The sequence below is a fragment of the Canis lupus genome, chromosome 15, assembly GCF_003254725.2.
Source record: "Canis lupus dingo isolate Sandy chromosome 15, ASM325472v2, whole genome shotgun sequence".
Taxonomy (NCBI): domain Eukaryota; kingdom Metazoa; phylum Chordata; class Mammalia; order Carnivora; family Canidae; genus Canis; species Canis lupus.
The window spans coordinates 9277909-9297919 of NC_064257.1; the positions used below are offsets into that span (position 1 = coordinate 9277909).

Here is a 20011-nt window from a genome sequence, read left to right on the forward strand (position 1 = left end):
CTAGTGCGGACTCACTAGTATGAAGACTCAACCAGTCTCCACTCAGGGAGGAGACGGGAAATTTTGACCTGTTGGTCGTGTAAAAAAAAAACAATTGAGAAGAAATAGTCAACCCACAAAGTTTAAGCACGACAAAACAATTAGGTTTGACTAGATGAAACTTTACGCTCTAAATGCCTGCAGTGACTTTTGTCCTGGTTCCATGAAGAGCTAGGTCGGTTTTGCAATAATCCGAAGTTTGGTTTTCCCGGAGCTTGCACCAGTTCGTTGCATCACCCGTGAGTGATGCGGCCGCGGGGAAAAATAAGGTCCAGCGCTGCTTCTCCAGCAGAAGAGGGCATTCTTGCAAGGCACGAGACCACGCGCTGCAGAACAGGTTTGCCAGGTCTCGTGGCCCGGGCAGGAATTGAAGAATGAAATCCGGTCGTCAACGTTTTTTATTTGCGGAGCAGGAAAGGGGAGGCCAATGGGCAACGCGCCCACTGTTCGGAGCGGCTGACCCCACCGATCAGTGATCTGCGTTATGAGTGTTCAGGGCCGCGGTTCTTGGGGGCGGGGCCGCTCGCAGGCAGCCGCCCCAGCCGCGCTCCCCGCGGACCGTCCCCGCCGCCGCCCCCGCCCTCTCGCCCGGCCGCCGGAAAGCCCCCCCACCCACCCACCGAGCTGCGTGATCTGCACCTTTAAACTTACCCGTGTCACGCGGACCCCGGAGGCCCCACCCACATCCGTCAGACATCACTTCCTCAGGGTCACCGAGCTAGAAACTCTGGGGCGCGAGGGGTGCGGCTGAGCCGCGCTCGGGGAGGCGCGGGCCTTGGCGGGGACGCGCCCCCGCGCACTGTCGCCATGGAGCTGCGGCCTCACCTCGGGGCCACCTGTGCGCTGGGCTTGGGTCTCCTGCTGCTCGTCACCTCTTCTGATGGACACATCGGGCTCGGAAAGGGTCAGACCAACTTCCTGTCTTAACCTTTACTCACCCTGGGCCCGGCCCGCCCAACCCCCGACTTGTGCTCACACGGCCCTGCGCCCCTTCTGTCTCCGAGGCCACGCCGGGTTTCTTTCTTCCTCCTTAACCGCTCCTGGATTTTGAGGATTTCTCGGGGTTAGGAAGTAGCGGGTCCGGGGAAGGTTGAGATGGGGAAGTTGTGCTTGAGGCCTCCCTAAATTCTTGGGTTGGGAGTAAAGAATGGCCCTTAAATCAGGGAAAGCATGTCTAAGAGTCCAGCATCGGTGCTTAGCACTGGGAAGGAAGGTCCTTAGGAACAGTCAGTCCCCTTCCCTGCTGGGCGGCATAGGGCCTCTGGACCTGCATATGCAGAGATCCTCTCCCTGGTCTTACATCACCCTTCTCACCTCTTCTCCGAAGAGCTGGGCATTGCCCCCTCCGTGCCTTGGGGAGAATAGGACCTGCATTCCAGGAAGGCATGACTGGTATATAAAGAAAGGCCAGGAAGGATAGAGGGCCTGATGTTAGAGAGAGGATCACCAGCGAGTTGTCCTTGGTGTGCTTCAGATAATGTGTCTGAAGAAACTGAACTTTTTTGGGGACTGAGGGGACAGTGGTTATGAATGGGGGATAGGAGGTGTGACCCCCTTCTCCATCCCTTTACCTACACCTTCTTTGGAACTTGGGGTTTATGCTTTTCTAAGTGGAAGAGTGGTAGCATGGATTCCCCTTTCCTTCCATTTTTTGTACTGACCTGACTGGACAGAATGATTCTGATACAGTCCTGCTGTTTTAAATTCTGCTTTATCCTCCCTGTTTGCATATGTATTGGTAGGTGATGAGTTGGGAGGACATTCAGTGTGCCTGAATGCAGTCACTCCTTCAGTAAATAATTAATTTTTGGTCCCCTGTCATATTCCAGGCCCTGCCCTAGGCACTAGGGATAAAACAGTGGACAGGACAGATAAGGTTCCTGCTCTCACAGAGTTTGTATTCAAGTCAGAGATACATGGACACATGAACAAGAACAAATTAGGAAGCAAGAAAATTTCAGCTAGAGAAGTGCTATGAAGGAAAGGAAACTGATGGAGTGGAATAGCTAGGGAGAATGAGGGACCTAGCATTACATGAGCCAGGAAGGTCAAAGAAGGTGGTATGTGGGTTTCCATCTCAGTGATGAAACTGCACAGTGGATTCTACTGGGCCAGAATGTTTTCAATACTGACAATCCCAGTTTGAAACAGATTACTGTATACTTAGCACAAAATTGTAAGTACCACGGGAGACAGAATATGGTGTTAGGAGTGTGGGTATAGATCTGAGTTTGACTTTATTCTGCTGTTGACCAGCTGAGAGACTTAGGACAAGTTGCTAAACCTCCCAAAGCTCAGTTCCTCATCTGCAAAATGGGCATAATAATAAGTACCTTGGACACTCAACAAAAAATGTATTGTGTTCCAGTTACTGTTAGGTGTAGGCAGTACCTTGGAGTCACCTATTTAGTATCTTTATTCCTTGTTAGACGTAAACTATGTGTGGTTGTTTCAGTTGCCATTGCTGCATAATAAACCACCCCCCAATTTAGTGATGTAAAGAAGTCATTTTATTATGCTCAGGATTCTGAGGGTCAGGAATTCAAACAAGGCACAGTGGGGAAGGTAGATCCCTTGGTTCCATGTCTGGGGCCTCAGCTGAGCAAGTGGCTTCTCCATGTGGTTTTTTTTTTTCATGGGCAAGGTGTGGGCTTCCTCACAGCATGACAACTGGATTCTAAGAGTGCCTGCTCCAAGAGAACAAGGTGGAAGTGCATTGCATTTTTATCTAGCCTTACAAACCATAGCATGACTTCCACTGCAAGGACATGTTCAAGGGGAAGGACCCCCATGGAAGCAACGTTGAGGGTCACTTTGTAAGAAAGCCCCAGTACGCCAAGACCATTTCTGTCTCATTTATGCTCAGGAATATTTGTTGGAAGAAGAAATGAATGAGACACCTGATCATTGAGATCCCTGTCTTTTCAGCTTCTAGTCTGAAGACTGTCAAGACAAGTAGGCAAGCAGTTGCAGACACTAGCTAGCATCTTTACTGTGGGCAGGAGGTTCTAGGAGAGCCATCCTGAGGAAGGAGGTCTGTGTTGTGAGGATTCAGTGGAAAAATGAAAGGCACTTAATATTGTGTTGGAAACTTAGAAAGCTAAATTTAGTTAATATTTATTATTATGTCCTCCCAAGGAGGAATATTTAATTGTTCCTGAAAGGAATTAATAATGTTTCAAACTTTTGTTTTTTGTGTCTCTTGGGTATGGATTCTTGGGAAATAGAGCCCATGTACCCAAAATGTGCTACCTGAAGCAGTGGTTCCTGAAAATTCTGATGAGTTAAGATTTCTTCCCAGATGTTTCCAGGAGATGGTCTGTTGGTTTATATGGAGGAGAGACCGAATGACCGTACTGTTTTCATTAAGAACAGGAAGTATGGTGGTGTGTTGTGAGCACTGGATGAATCAGGAGGCTGGGATTTAATGCTAGTCAGACCATGTAGCCAGCTCTGGTCTTCCCTGGGGACTCCTTATTGAATGAGAGTGTTGAACTAGAGATAATTCCTGAGAGTCCTTTCAAATCTAACATTATGGTGTTCTCGAATATATCTGACTCTTGAGCAACATAAGGGCAGGGCTGCTGATCCCCCCACACTCCATAGTCAAAAAAATCAACATATAACTCTTCCAGAACTTTACTGATAGCTTTCTATTGATCAGAAGCCTTACCAATAACATAAACAGTCAAGATATTTTTTATGTTATATGTATTATATACTGTTTTTATATCATAAAGTAAGCTAGAGGAAAAAAGTTAAAATCATAAGGAAGAGAAAATACATTCATGGCACTGTATTATAAAAAAATCCACATATAAGTAGATTCATGCAGTTCAAACCCATGTTGTTCAAGGGTCAACTATAATTTTTGTCGTTCTCTGTGTCCTAAAAATTTGGAATATTATCACCTGTGGGGAGGATTGTAATGACTAATGTTTTCTGTACATTTATTATATTTCAGGCACTGTTGCGTGCATTTTTCATGTATTGACTGGTTTGATCCTCATGATAACCCTCTAAGATGGGTAGTATTTTTTCTCATAATCCTCATTTCACAGATGAACAACCCAAAATGGGGGCCCTCTGAACCCTAAATGGGGCAAGGGAGTCAGCTGATAAATGGGTACAAACCCCAGACGCCATGCTTGTAAGCCATGTACCACTCCGGCCTCAGAGTGCAGGAACTCCAGTAGAGCCTTCGCAGGAGAAATGGGAAGGCTCTTAATGGGGGTGGTTCTTGTGCTCTCCCACCTGAAACAGAAACGGAGGACTTTGTCAAGTCTCTGGAATAAAAACTTAGCACTGACACATATGAAGGGTTTACCTTCCACACTATGCCCCTTCACAATAGTCCTGTGGGGTCGATATTTTGTTAGTCATATTATGCATTTGTGAAAGCAGAGGATGGAGCTAGGATTCCAACCCGGGGCTGCTCCACTGCAGTTGGACTCTACTCCCTCAGCCACAGTGTTTTTCTACCTCTCAGGTACCGTGTTGCTTGTTTTAGAGGCTTGGCTACAGCTCTGACACCTGACCCTTTATTTCGTCAGCCTGGGAGGTTGTGTAATAAATACTTTTCTGATATCTCCCACTTCGTTCATGAAAACAATTTTAAGATGAAGGCCTTGGAAATTCTGATATAAAAGCCATGTTTAGAAAGGGTCCCTTCCCCTCCTCCCCCTTTAAAGGTGATGTTTTAGGGAAAGGGCAGCTGGATGTGGGCGCCTTCGGCTCACCTTGCAAGTAGTGGCCTACGTGAAGTGGCTGTGCCTGTGCCACATCAGGAACTGGACTGTCATCCCGTGTTCCACGTTGGCACGCGTGAACGCATGCGTGGTGTCAGGGAAGTGGGTGGTTTTAGTGACAAGGTTAACCCTGTACACTTTAAGTTATTTTTGAAGGAAAGCAAAAGCACCCAGTTTTCCAGATCTGAAGTCAGTGTTTTCATTCTGCTTTGGTGAGGCCATATTCCTTCATTGTTTGTTCACTCAGTCTTTGCTAGACAGGCAGTAGAGCACGTGGCTACCGCCTGGAGTCTTGACCTGGCTCTGCCACTTACTGGCGGTGTAACCTTGGGCAAGCTGCTTAACTTCAGCTTCCACATCTGTAAAATGGGGATACTTAGAGTTTCCATGTGAAAGCATGGAAAACAGTACTTGGCACATAGTGAATGCAATATGGATTAAATGATAGTGGTGATTACTACTATTATGAAAAATTCCAATGTAATTTTTATTTTTTCAAGATTTTATTTTTAAGTGATCTCTACACCCAATGTGGGGCTCAAACTCACAACCCCATGATCAAGAGTTGCATGTTTTACTGGCTGAGCCAGGGAAGTGACCCTTTGATGTACTTTTTTTTTTTTTTTTAAACTATCTATTTGTTAGAGGACGTGCACAAGTCCCCGCAGAGCATGGAGCCTGATGCAGGGCTCAATTCCAGAACCCTGAGATCATGATGTGAGCCTAAGGCAGACGTTTAACTGACTGAGCGACCCAGGTGCCCCTCCAATGAACTTTTTAATATGAATTTCCAAAGAAGTTTTGTACATGTAGTGAAGTGTTTCAAATTATGCTGTCGAGTATTTTCTCGTTCATACTTTATCTCCATTATTGATTGGGAAGTTGACATTCTAGTTCTATTCTTTTAGTGGTTACTTTTGAAATTTTATTTGCATACTTACAAAATGTAACATTAATACCCTAACCCTCTAATGGTAAGAGGTTCTTAGAGCATTTCAACTTCAGTCACCTCCTCTTTACTTATTAGCAATTGTTGTTCAGTGCTTTAGTTTTGTTTTGGTTTTTTTAACTCTACAAATTGAGCATTAACATTTTTTTGTACAGAAAATATTTAGATTTATCTACATGTTTGTCAGTTTCTTTGTTCACTATTCCTTGTATCAGGTCTTCTGGAATCATTTTCTTCCTGAAATGTGCCTGTTTTTTTGTTCTTTTAGTTTCTTTGGTTCTTCTCCCCTAGAGGATTATTTCATACCCTTTGTCTTGGGAAGTATTTCCCAATACTTCCTCTACAGTCTTTGCTCTCAGCTGGTGACCATGCTTGCTATTTAATAGGAGACAAAAAAAGAAAAAGAGAGAGAGACAGAAGCAGTTGGAAGAGGACTTTCAAAAATTGTCATCACTACATCTACCCACCTTCTAGTACTAGCGTCCGTATATTCTTCCTCCCCTGTCTGCTGGATAAACTATCTGTGCTCCTAGCAAAAGCTGATCCCCCTATTTGAGTAGTAACTCCCATTTTCTTTCACCTGTTCAAGATATTATTGACTGTTCCTTCCTGTATCATCAATTGTCCTACCTTTATTATGTCATTTTTCTTTTTTTTTTTTTAAGACTTTATTCATGAGAGACACACAGAGAAAGAGAGAGAGAGAGAGAGGCAGAGACATAGGCAGAGAGAGAAGCAGGCTCCATGCAGGGAGCCCGAGGTGGGACTCGATTCTGGGGCTCCAGGATCAGGCTCTGGGCCAAAGGCAGGCATCAAACCACTGAGCCACCCAGGAGATCCCCTTATGTCATTTTTCTATCAGCTTTCAACAGCCCTATTCTTTCCTCTATATTTAATAAAAACCCTTCCTCTCCTCACTGTTCCCTCTGGTAGTTGCCAGCAAAATTCTGTGCAAGAGTTGTGGGCACTCCTCTAATTCTTCCCCTGGGCTACATTGATCTTGCTCTAAATCATGCTTTTATCCCACTCTACTAATCGAAACAGGTCTTGTCAAGGTCAGCATTATTCTCCACTTGCTAAACATTGTGATGATTTCTGATTTAACAGGAGCATCCGTTAAGTTGATTCATTCAAGTTGATCATCCTTCTTGAAATATCTTGGAAACACTTGGATTCCAGGGCTCCATCCATGGTTAGCTTTCTGCTGATCTCACTACCAGTTCCTTGTCTTGTCCTGTTGGTTCTTCTTGAACCTGACGTGGGAGTGCTCCAGGGCTATTAGACTCCCTCTCCATCTACACTCACTCCTTGGTGATCTTATTCAGTCTTAGGGCTTAACTAACATCCACATTCTGATAACTTTCCCTTGAATTTCAGCCTCAGACATTCAATTGCCTATTCAGCATCTCTACTTGGGTGTCTAGTAAGCATCTCAAAATGAACATATCCAAATTTGAACTCTTTATTTTATTTTTTTAAAGATTGTATTTATTTGAGAGATAGTCTCAAAGCACGAGTTGGCGGCGGGGGCAGAGGCAGAGGGAGAAGCAGACTCTGCTGAGCATGGAGTCAACACACTGGGCTTGATCCCAGGACCCTGAGATCATGACCTGAGCCGAAAGCAGTCACTTAACCAACTGAGCCACCCAGGTGCCCTTAAGCTCTTAACGTTTCTTTCCAAAATTCACTCTAACTCTCTCTCTCCCAATTCTGTTCATGGCAATTCCATTCTTCCAGTTGCCAAAGCCAAAACCTTACAGTTGTCCTTAACTCTCTCACCCCTTATCCATAGCAAAATCCTTTTGTCTTTGCCTTCGAAATATATCCATCCAGACTCCTATCATATCTCACACTCGTTACCATCTCAGCTGGCCCAAACCATTATCATCGTTTGCCTGGATTATTGCAGTATCCACTTTACTAGTCTCATTTATTTTTGCTTTCCCCATCTATATTAGTTTACTGGTGCTACAGTAACAAAGTACTACAGACTGTGGCTTAAACAGCAGAAATTTGTCTCACAGTCCTGGAGGCTAGAAGTATGAAATCAACAGGATGGGCTCCCTCTGAATAGTGAGGGATGGATCTGTGTTAGGCCTCTCTCCTTGTAGATGCTCTCCCTGTGTGCATATCTGTGTCCACGTTTCCCTTTTTTATATAGAGACCAGTCACACTGAGTTAGGGCCCACCCTGATGACCTCATTTCAACTTGATAACCTCTGTAAAGACCCTATTTCCAAATAAGATCACAGTCCTGGGGGTTAGGACTCCAATGTCCCTTTCTTATGAGGTTCAATTCAATTCATAACACCCCACAATGGTCTGTTTTCAGCATAGAAGGTGAAATAATCCTAGACCACATCATGTTACTACTCTGCTCAAAACCCAAGAGCTTAGTAAAAGCTAGAGTCTTTACAGTGGTTTACGGGCTGGGCATTGTCTGCTCCCTCCTTTGCCTCTTTATTCTTCCTCCTTCTACTTCGAGGGACACCATTGTTTAGTGAATAAAAGCAAGGAATCTGGACCTTGCCTGCCTAGGTTCAGATCTCAGCTCTGATACTAGTGATAAAGAATTTGGGAAAGTTATTTAGACTTTGTGTCTCAGTTTGCTGATCTGTAAAATGGGATTCATAAGAGTACCTACCTCTAGGGTTATTATGAGGATCAATATTTGTAAAGTACTTAGAATAGTGCCTCCTTGCATATTGTATTAATAGGAAATACTTGTAGCAATTCTCCAATCCCAGATGCTGGAGTTCTTTAATGTATTCATTTTCCCAGTCCTCACAGCAATCCTAAAAGGTAGACACTGTTGTTATCCTCAGTTATCCACAGCTGAGGAAATTGAGGGTAAGTAATTTGCCCAAAGTCATGCAGCTAGTAAGCTGCAGCCCTAGGATTCAACCCAGGGAGTCTAGGTCCAGTTTATGCTCTTAATCGCTACCTATGTTTATGCTCTTGACCACTAATACTATGTAATGAATGTCTGTTTATTGAAATAATAGTTAATTGTGAATACTAGATGGTGGAAAAATACCTTAGTTTTTTTAAAACTCTCTGTTTTGCCCTTGTTTTTGATAGTTTTGCGAGGCACATAATTCTAAGTTTAGAGATACTTTCTTTTCAGTATTTTGAAGTTGATACTCTGTTTTCTTCTGATTTCTAGTTTGCTCCTGTTGATTTTTTAAACTCTTTTGTAGGAGATATGTTGTCTTTGAACTGATTTTAAGGTCTTAATATTTTTGTGGTTCTGCAGTTTCACTACAGTTTAAATGTGTGTATTTTGATTTCATAATTTGTCCCAGTTATTATACATTGTGCTTCATATATCTGCAAATTCATGTTTTATCTCAGTTCTTGAAAATTCTCAGCTATTTTTTTCTTTTTAAAAGATGCAAATGTATTTTAAGTGGGTAATACACTAACATGGTTTAATATTTCAAGAGGTATTTTTCCTTCCACTTTTGTTCCCCAATCAACCAGCGTCCACCCTAGTGATATTATTTTTTTCAGTTATGTCCTTTTCTTTCATCTTTTCATTCTGAAACTATAATTTAAAAAATTATTTATTTACTTTTTAAAAAGATTTTATTTATTTATTTGGGACAGAATATGAAAGAGAGGGAGAAGGAGACTTCCTGCTGAGCAGGGAGCCTGATGCAGGGATTGATCCTAGGACCTGAGATCATGACCAAAGCAGGAGGCAGCATCCCACCCAACTGAGCCACCCAGGTGCCTCCATTTATTGATGGAGGGAACAAGTGGAAGCCAGGGGGTGGAGCAGAGGGGAGGGAGGGAGAGAGAATCTCAAGACGACTCTATTGAGCATGGAGCTTGATGTAGGGCTTGATTTCACAACCCTGAGATCATGACCTGAGCCAAATTCAAGAGTCTGACACTCAACTGACTGAGCCACTGAGGTACCCCCTGAAACTCCCAATTTTTTAATACTAGTTTTCTTGATCTACTCAATTTCTCTTGGCCTCTCCTTCACATTTTTTTTTAAGATTTTATTTATTTATTCACGAGAGAGAGAGAGAGAGAGAGAGAGAGAGAGAGACAGACAGGCAGAGGGAGAAGCAGGCTCCAAGCAGGGAGCCTGATGTGGGATTTGATCCTGGATCCCAGGATCACGCCCTGAGCCAAAGGCAGATGCTCAACCGCTGAGCCACTCAGGCATCCCTCTCCTTCACATTTTCTATTGTCCTTATCTCTCTATGCTGCAGTCTGGATAACTTCTAATTTTTCTCCCCACCTGCCTCTAATTTGCTGTTTTAACCTATCCATTGAATTTTTTTATTTAAAAAATTTTTTTTATTTTTTTTATTTTAAAATTTTTAAAGTTTATTATATATATTATTTATTTTTAAGATATTATTTATTTATTCATGAGAGACAGAAAGAGAGAGAGAGAGAGGCAGAGACACAGGCAGAGGGAGAAGCAGGCTCCATGCAGGGAGCCCCATGTGGGACTTGATCCTGGGTCTCCAGGATCATGCCCTGGGTTGAAGGTGGTGCTAAACCGCTGAGCCACCTGGGCTGCCTATATTTATATTTATACATATATACATGTCTATATCTATCTACCTATCTACACACACACACACACACACACACACACACACATTTTACTAATCTCTACACCCAGCATGGGACTTGAACTCACAACCTGGAGATCAAGAATTGCTCACTCTTGCAACTGAGCCAGCCAGGCACCCCTCCAATGTATTTTGTTTTTTGAGCAGTGTAAGGTCTATAGAAAAGTTGAGCTGAAAAAAGAGTGCCCATGTAAGTCCTCACTTTTCCCACTCTAGGGTTTTGGTTTTCTCTATTATTAACATTTTGCATTAATTTTGGCACATTTGTTACAATTGATGAGCCAGTATTGATACATTATTATTAACTAAAGTCCCTGGTTTACATTAGGGTTCACCTTTGTGCTGTACCTTCTATGGATTTTGACAAATATATAATGATATATATATGAATTTGCTAGGGCTGCCATAACAAATTCTACAGACTTGGTTCAACAAAAATTTATTTTCTCAGGTTCTAGAGGCTAGAAGTTCAAGGTCAGTGGTTGGCAGGATTGGTTTCTATGTGTAGATGGCTGTCTTCTTTTTGTGTCTTCACATGGTCTTCCCTTTATATGTGTCTATGTCCTAATCTCTTTTTAGAAGGACACCAGCTATAATGGATTAGGGCCCACACTAATGACCTCATTTCAATTTAATTATCTCTTTAAAGATCCTGTCTCCAAGTACAATCATATTCTGAGGTATTGTGGTTTAGGACTTCAGCCTATCAGTTTGGTGGGGTAGACACAGTTTAGCCTGTAATAACGTATATCTGCCCTTACAGAATCATACAGAATAATTTCACTGCTATGAACATTCTGTGTTCCATCTACTCATCTGACCCTCCCTTATGAACCCCTGGCAACCACTGATCTTTTTACAATCTCATACTTTTGCCTTTTCATGAGTGTCATGTAGTTGGAATCATTTATTATGTAGCCTTTTCAGATTGGCATCATTCACTTTGCAATATGCATTTAAGGTTCCTCCATGTATTTTTGTGGCTTTATAGCTCATTTCTTTTTATCACTGAATATCCATTGATTTTTTTATTTCAGTAATTCAAAAAAACTTTTTTTTTCTTTTTTAGAGAGAGAGAGAAAGAGAGAGAATGAAGCAGGGAGGGGGCAGAGGGAGAGGGAGAAAGAGAGTCCTAGGCACAAGCCCAGCACAGAGCTTGATCTCATGATCCTGTGATCATGACCTGAGCTGAAATCAAGAGTCAGACACTTAACCAACTGAGCCACTAAGCACCCCAACATTTTTTTGAAAGTAGGCTCCATGCCTAATGTGGGGTTTGAACTCACAACCTTGAGAACAAAGATCAAATGCTCTACTGACTTAGCCAGGTACTCTTATATATTTTTAATTTCTAAAAGTCCTGTTTGGTGCCTTTATAGATTTGCCTATTTATTTTGCATATTGCATTCCCATTTTTGTGATCCCCTGTGTTACTTCTTTAAACATTCATACATAGTTATTTTGTATCCAATGGCTGATAATTTTAATACCTGAAATCCTCAGGGGTCTAAATCTATCTGTTGCTTCTGCTGAATCTTACTTCTGGTAGCTTGTTTTCTTACATGTTTGGGGCTCTAGGATTGTAAACTCATAATTGTTATTCATCTTTGGCTATTCTGGAGGCCTAAAGAGGGGAGTACTTTACTCCAGACAGGTTTGGTATTGGATTTGCCTAGAAACCTGGGGGTATTACCACTTTAATCTTTTTTGAGTTGGTTTAATATTGAGTCTCAGATTTATCTTCTCCATTTTGCTCTATTGTAATGAACATTTGCTTTCAGGTCAGCCTTCCCTTTTGCCTGTTGTTCACTATTCTTCATCTGGTTTTAGCTTACTTTGGATTTGTGTTTATTACTGTGAGCCCAGTGAGTATATTTTGAAAGTCCATTTTATCTAGGATTTTATTGTTTTGTAGGTAGATATCCCTCCAGACTGTCTAGTTAGGCATCTCACCAAAGCAGGGTTCAGTTGCCTGAGTTTAGGTATTGAAAGGTAGAATGATGGTGATCAGTCACATTAGGCACCTTCTAGTTGTTCCAGTTTCACTCTCACTTAATCATTGACTCTTCAGGATTAGACTTTAGGCGCTTGGCAAATGACACGTTTTCTCTTGGCTAGCAGCCCATGCTGTTGGGAATGAAAAGTGATGATGATTAGTTTGGACACTGCCTCCATGTGCTAATCTGAATGATCTGTTTATTCCCCTGTGGTAACAATGATGAAAATTGGAATTTACTTCTGGGAAAGAAGGACCTGAAAAATAGTGTAATAACCGAGGGGTCATAAAATTGAAGTTTAAATCCCGGCTTGGCTATTTACCAGCAATGTGACCTGCTCCAGGTTGTGTAACTCCTCTGAGCCTTTGAAATCTCAGCTGTAAAGAAGAACAAACAAAGCTGCTATATACTGATCATTTATAAAATGTTAAGCAGTTTGCTAAGTTAATAACTATAGTATTTCTTATGTAATATTCAGTAACAATCTTATGAGATGTAGCTATTATTTTACTTATTTTACTGATGAGAAAACAGAAGTATAGGGAAACATAAAAAGGGTTATTGTTCAGGCCAAATTTAAATGAGATAATGTGTAGTTAACATGAGCACATATAAGGTCACCAATAAATGACAGCATTATTATAATCACTCAACATTTTCCAGATATCAAATTAGGTCATTTACATGGTATGGCCTAAATAAGATTCATTTACACAAAAAAATATTTTATGGAGCACTTACTATGACCATGTGTAGTGCTCAACGCTGGGGAAACAGGAGGAAATAAGACAGATATGATCTCAGCCCTTAGAGAATTCCCTTTAGAGTGAGGGAGACAGGCACATAAACATTTACAATTCAGCCTGGGAACTGCTGTGATGGGGCAAGAATGGGGTGCTTTGGGAGTCAGGGAAAAAAAATTTTTTAAGATTTTATTTATTTGGGAGAGACAGAGCAAGCGAGCCTGAGCAGGGGGAAGGCAGAGAAAGAAGCCGACTCTCTACTGAGCAAGGAGCCCTATGTTGGGCTCAGTCCCAGGACCTTGAGATCATGACCTGAGCTGAAGTCAGATGCTTAACCAACTGATCCCACCCAGGTGCTCTGGGAGTAAGGGAGATTTACCAGAAGTAATGATGTGCTCTAGGTTTGTACTTGAAGAATGAATTGGAAGCAAGGGTGGAAGGAAAGGCAGAGGAGGCGGCAAGCCTAAGGAAATGAAAGTAGTTTTTGTATGTGGTTTTGTATGTATGTATGTAGTATGTTTTGTATGTAGTTTTGTATGTAAGCCTGGGGAGATGGGCAGATGCCATATTCTGAAAGGCTGTGTAAGGCCTGCTATCAGAGTTTGACCTTTTTTTTAGATAATTGGAGAGCCTCTGAAAGGTTTTTACCCAGCAGAGATGTGATTTTAAAAGATCACTCTGGCAGAAGTGTGGGGAATGACTAGCTTTATTTATTTTTTAAGATTTTATTTATTTAGTCATGAGAGACACAGAGAGAGAGAGAGGCAGAGACCTAGGCAGAGGGAGAAGCAGACTCCCTGTGGGGACCCTGATGCAGGACTCGATCCCAGGATCCTGGGATCACCACCTGAGCCAAAGGCAGACACTCAACCATTGAGCTGCCCAGATGTCCCAAGAGTAGCTTTAAATACTTTTATGTCATTTAATCTTTACACCAACACTTGGAGGTAGGTATTATTATCTTGATTTTAAAGATGAAGAAATTGAGACTTGGAGAATTTACTGTATTCACACATTTAATAGGTAGTAGAGTCACTTACCCATATATGTCTGACTCTAAATCTATGTTGCTGTATTGTCTTCAACTAGTAATGATTTGGATGACCTAATTTATGTTTACTCTGTAGAAAATTCTCATTCATTCTTATAGTATTATTTGCATACTCGGTGTTAGTTTACAAAGCATTTCACAGCCATTATTTAATCTTAAAAACTATGAATTAGGTGATGTTATCTCTGTTTTATAGATATAAAAGAAAATTGAAGTTGACCTTCAGTTGAATGGTCCTATACACCTAGAAAGTTGTGGAGCTGTGACTTGAACACCATGCTCTTGACAGAGGAAAGCTTTTTTATGGATACCTTGTGAACATGCCACATTTCTTTTTGAGTCTTTGCTCGTTGTTCATGGGTGAATGTTTATAAGGCTCTTTTCTTCCAGGTTTTGGAGATCACATTCATTGGAGGACACTAGAAGATGGGAAGAAGGAAGCAGCTGCCAGGTACAAGATACGGTTTTAAGTTATTTATAGTGGAAGGGATACCTGGCTGGCACAGTCAGATAGAGCATGCAATTCTTTTTTTTTTTTTTTTTTTTTTTTTTTTTTTGAGATTTTATTTACTTATTCATGAGAGACACACAGAGAGAGAGAGAGGCAGAGACATAGGTAGAGGGAAAAGCAGGCTCCGTGCAGGGAGCCCGATGTGGGACTCAATCCCAGGACTCCAGGATCATGGCCTGGGCTGAAGGCAGCCTCTCAACCGCTGAGCCACCCAGGCATCCCAGAGCATGCAGTTCTTAATCTCAGTGTTGTGAGTTTAACCGTTCAACCCCATGTTGGACCTAGAGATTTAAAAAAATACATTCAATAGGTTATTTATGCTAGTGAAACACTTTCCAGCCATCAGCTTAACATTAATTTCACATGAAAAGTTATGCCAGAGCCAGAACTTAGTAGTTGCCTGATGATAACAAAAAATACTAATAATAAGTGCTTATTTTGCACCAGACATTGAATAATTTGAATTAATTTATTTAATTCTCATAACAACTCTTTTGAGGTGGGTACTACTGTTACCTTCATTTTAGAGATGAGACAACTTAAGGCACAGAGCAGTTAAGTAACTTGCTTAAGATCACACAGCTAGTATGTGGTGGAGCCAAGATTCAAACCCAGGCACTCTGGCTTCGGAGCCTGCACTCAACCAGTAACCCACACTGCCTAACAGTCTCAAGGTGAATAGTATTAAGTTTCAGTTAGGTTTAGCCTATGCACTGATGCACATAGGTGATGCAAAGGAGGAAGAAAAGGCGGAGCAGGGGAGGGAAGGCTAACCACAGATCTAAGTGCTTTACATGCATTCATTTATTTAATCCTTATAACCTATGGGGTTGGTTCAGCCTGTGGAATAAGAACTGTTACTATTTTACACAAGAGGAAAATGAGACACTGATGATTAAATAACTTGTCAATAGATTATACAGCTAGTGACACAACCGGTACTTGAATGTTTTATACTATACTGGAGAGATACAAAGACCCAGTATATGTGCATCTACTTTATATATACACATCCTTGCACAGCAACACACTTCTGCACCTGCAAAATTACAGTTGACTTTTGAATAGTGCTAGGGGCGGTTAGGGATGCTCAAAATCTGCATGTAACATTTGAGTCCCCCCAAAACCGAAAACCGGTAACATAAACAGTCAATTAACACATATTTTGTATGTTATATGTATTACATACTGTATTCTTACAACAGAGTAAGCTAAAGGAAATCATAAGGAAGAGAAAATACATTTACGGTACTGTAAAAAAAAATCTGCATAATAAGTGTACCTGTGCAATCCAAGCCCTTGTTTTTCAACTGCATAATGCTTGCTTTGGCTAGAACAGATCCTACAGCTTCATGGCACGAGGCTCACACATTCTGTAGAGCAGGGTTACCAGACTTAACAAAGAAAAATAAGGACTCCCAGTTAAATTTGAATTTTGGGTAAACAAGGAGTAATTTTAAATATGCCCATTCAATATCTGAGAAATAGTAAAAATATTTTTTGTTGCTTATCTGAAATTCAAATTTAACCAGGCATCCTGTATTTAATCAGGCAACCTTACCAAGGAAGAACAAAAAATAGGTTTGAAGTTCTAAAGCAAATGACTACTCCTACATAAGGTCTTAAGTGAGTTTTGGGGGCACTTTGTTTTTCTCTTCCATACCTTTACATCCCAACCTACTCTATCCGTTGTAGGATGTCTGACTCTCCTTGTAGGTGCTTGATTTTTCCCGTTCAGACCCTTAACCACCTTCGCGGGAACTGCCTGGTGTTCATTTCCGAATTCCCAGTCGTGGAGAGGTTGAGTGATTGAAATGGTTATGGAGTTAACCGTTTCTGAGAGTCACTGGGTGTAAGGAATGGACGGAAACTAGCATTTGTTCCCGGTCCTGTGCTGAATATGGTGCGGACTGTCTTGCAGTGTTTAAGCTCCTTCAGGCCCCATTATGGATAATGGCCGGACTTCGCCTTTGGCCACAGAGGGCTCCCATCCTTTCGAGGCCTCTTGACATAACTAACCCGTCGTTCTAGTTTCCATCACCTTCCTGAGCGAGCAGGTCCTGGGTCTCCTCGGAGCCAACTCGTGTTGCCATAGCAACAGCAGGTCCCGTGGGACAGTCCGTGGGACTCGGGTGGGGTCGGAAGTGCGTGGCCTTCCGGTTTGCGTCGGTGACGTCGGCCGCCCGGAAGTGACGCTCGGCGGCCGCGAACGGCCGCTCCCCGCCGGGATGCCGCTCGTGGTGTTGTGCGGGCTGCCGTACAGCGGCAGGAGCCGGCGCGCCGAGGAGCTGCGCGGGGCGCTGGCGGCCGAGGGCCGCGCGGTGTGCGTGGTGGACGACGCGGCGGTGCTGGGCGCGGAGGACGCGACCGTGTACGGCGACTCCGCCCGGGAGAAGGCGCTGCGCGGCGCCCTGCGAGCCGCGGTGGAGCGGCGCCTGAGCCGCCGCGACGTGGTCATCCTGGACTCGCTTAACTACATCAAGGGCTTCCGCTACGAGCTCTACTGCCTCGCGCGGGCGGCGCGCACCCCACTCTGCTTGGTGTATTGCGTGCGGCCGGGCAGTGTGAGCGCGGGGCCTCGGGCGGCGGCGGACCCTGGCCGGAATGGCGGTGCGGGTCAGAGGCCGCGCGCTGAGGACGGAGGGAGACCCCTGGCGGCGGGCGCCGCGGTCCGCAGGGAGCCCTGGGCCGCCAAGCCTCAGGAAGCGGAGCAGGAGACCGCGGCGCCCGCTCTCCCGGCTCTTGGGACTCCAGAATTCGAAGAATCTGCAAACCTCGGGTCCAGTGCGTCTTACCCCCCCGAGCTTATGGAAGCCCTGAGGGTGCGCTTTGAGGCTCCAGACTCTCGGAACCGCTGGGACCGACCGCTGTTCACCTTGGTAGGCTTAGAGGCGCCGTTGCCCCTGGCCGAGATTCGGGCTGCCTTGTTTGAGAACCAGGCCCCTCCGCCTCATCAGTCTACACAGTCCCAGCCCCTTGCCTCCGGCAGCTTTTTGCACCAGTTGGATCAGGTCACGAGCCAGGTGTTGGCGGGACTGATGGAAGCGCAGAAGAGCGCGGTCCCTGGAGACCTGCTTAAGCTTCCTGGCACCACGGAGCACCTGCGGTTTACCCGGCCTTTGACCATGGCAGAACTGAGTCGCCTCCGCCGCCAGTTTATTTCCTATACCAAGATGCATCCCAACAATGAGAACCTGCCTCAGCTGGCCAACATGTTTCTGCAGTATCTGAGCCAGAGCCTGCACTAGGGGCGGGGGGGGGGGGGGGGGGGGCGTGGCTCCTCGTCTAACCTCCACTACCCTAAGTTTCTTGATCGACTAATTTCTTTATTTTTAAAAAAAAATTTTTAAATTTATTTATGATACTCACAGAGAGAGAGAGAGGCAGAGACATAGAGGGAGAAGCAGGCTCCATGCACCGGGAGCCCGACGTGGGATTCGATCCCGGGTCTCCAGGATCGCGCTCTGGGCCAAAGGCAGGCGCCAAACCGCTGTGCCACCCAGGGATCCCTTGATCGACTAATTTCAGTGTCTGCAGGGCATGTTGATGTGTGGTGGCAGAGCTGCTGTGATTGATTTACTCACACTTTCCTCTGTGCTAGGCCTTGTGTTTACAGCATAGATTGAAACTAAAGAAAAGAGAGAACTGGCTCGGAGGATCTTGGCAAATTTCTCCAGGGGACAGTCAGGTGGACAGAGTTTGTTTAGATTGGGTTCTACTTGACATATCAGACATGGATTTTCCCCATCTGAACTGTGGGAGCACAGACTGGATGGGTGGGTTGTCTTAAAACAGTTATGAACAAAACCTGAAGATGGCTCAGGTCTGCATCTGTACTGGCCTTTCTTTCATATCATAATTTTTTGAGTACTCTGCCTACTTTTTGCTAATCTGTCCCGGAGCCAAAGGTCACAGATATATCCACGGGTTTCTGTGCTTGGGAAGCTTTGGTTTTGGTGGAAGTGAAAGACAACTACTATTTCATCTAATAAAATCTTTTAGGAGAAGAAAGTTGGCTGGAATCTTTTTCACTTAATATAACTTAATGTTATTCATGTAACTTACTTAATATATGTGTATCTGAATGTTACGTCACTATTATGCCTTTGACCAAAGTAGTGCTTTGGCAGTGCTTAGTGAGAGACTATATATTTTGCTCTAGCTTAGGGCAATTAACACTTCTATAACTGTTGTGCTTCATTCTGTATTTCAAGGCAAGTATCACCGTAAGCTTCTTTAATTCTTTCATTGATTTCCTTAAATGGTGGGTACCTACCTTACCAGTACTTGTGATTTTCTTTTTTTTTTAATTTCTTTTTATTGGAGTTCAATTTGCCAACATATAGCATAATACCCAGTGCTCATCCCATCAAATGCCCCCCTCAGTGCCCGTCACCCAGTCACCCCAACCCCCGCCCACCTCCCTTTACACCACCCCTTGTTCATTTCCCAGAATTAGGAGTCTCTCGTGTTCTGTCTCCCTCACTGTTATTTCCCAAACATTTTCTCTCCTTTCTCCTTTATTCCCTTTCACTATTTTTTATATTCCCCAAATGAATAAGACCATATAATGTTTGTCTTTCTCTGATTGACTTATTTCACTCCGCATAATATCCTCCAGGTCCATCCCTGCGAAGCAAATGGTGGGTATTTGTCGTTTCAAATGGCTGAGGTAATATTCCATTGTATACATACACCACATCTTCTTTATCCATTCATCTTTCAATGGACACCGAAGCTCCTTCCACAGTTTGGCTGTTGTGGACATTGTTGCTATAAACATTGTGGTGCAGGTGTCCTGGTATTTCATTGCATCTGTATCTTTGGGGTAAATCCCCAGCAAGCACTTGTGATTTTCAAAGATAAATTAGAGGTAGTCTTTGCCCATGAGAACTAATAGTTTGGTGAAAAATACACACATGTAGACATGATTATGGGATGAAAAGGGCTGGTGGTTGCAGGATGAAGACAGAATGCTTTGGAAACCCAGAGGAGGAAAGGACTAATTAGCTGTTTGAGAGAAGGTCGTTTTGGGAAAGCTTCACAGAGGGTGAAGGCCATAGGTTTTGTAGGCCATAAGGTCTCTGTTGCAGCTTATTAACTGTAGCACATTGTAGCACAAGAGCAGCCATATACAGTAAGTATGCAACAGTATATTTTAATACTACACCGAAAGGTAAAGTATGTTTATTCTTAACATACCACAAGGTACTATTTTTTAATTTGTTTTTCAACCATTTAAAAATGAAAAGGAATTTGTATCTGACAGCTCTACAGAAGCAGGTAGTGTGTTGAATCAGGTCTACAGACCCTAGTTTGCTGATGTCTGCTCTAGAAGGATAAATAGAAGTTTGCTTAGGAGAGAGGAGGGAGCA

General features: G+C 43.4%; 2 protein-coding genes across 2 annotated transcripts in view; both read left to right on the plus strand.

Moving 5' to 3' along the window:
* Positions 1–808: 808 nt before the first annotated feature.
* TXNDC12 (thioredoxin domain containing 12) overlaps positions 809–20011 on the plus strand; it is a 29571-nt gene continuing 10368 nt past the window's right edge. Inside the window, exons 1-2 of the mRNA XM_025420071.3 lie at positions 809–943; positions 14516–14576. Of these exons, the coding sequence (XP_025275856.1) occupies positions 847–943; positions 14516–14576 (158 nt within the window). The 5' untranslated portion in view covers positions 809–846. The remainder of the gene's footprint in view (positions 944–14515; positions 14577–20011) is intronic.
* KTI12 (KTI12 chromatin associated homolog) lies at positions 16815–18647 on the plus strand. The gene has a single exon (XM_025420069.3). The coding sequence runs from the start codon at positions 16865–16867 to the stop codon at positions 17882–17884; it is 1020 nt and encodes a 339-aa protein (XP_025275854.3). The 5' UTR covers positions 16815–16864; the 3' UTR covers positions 17885–18647.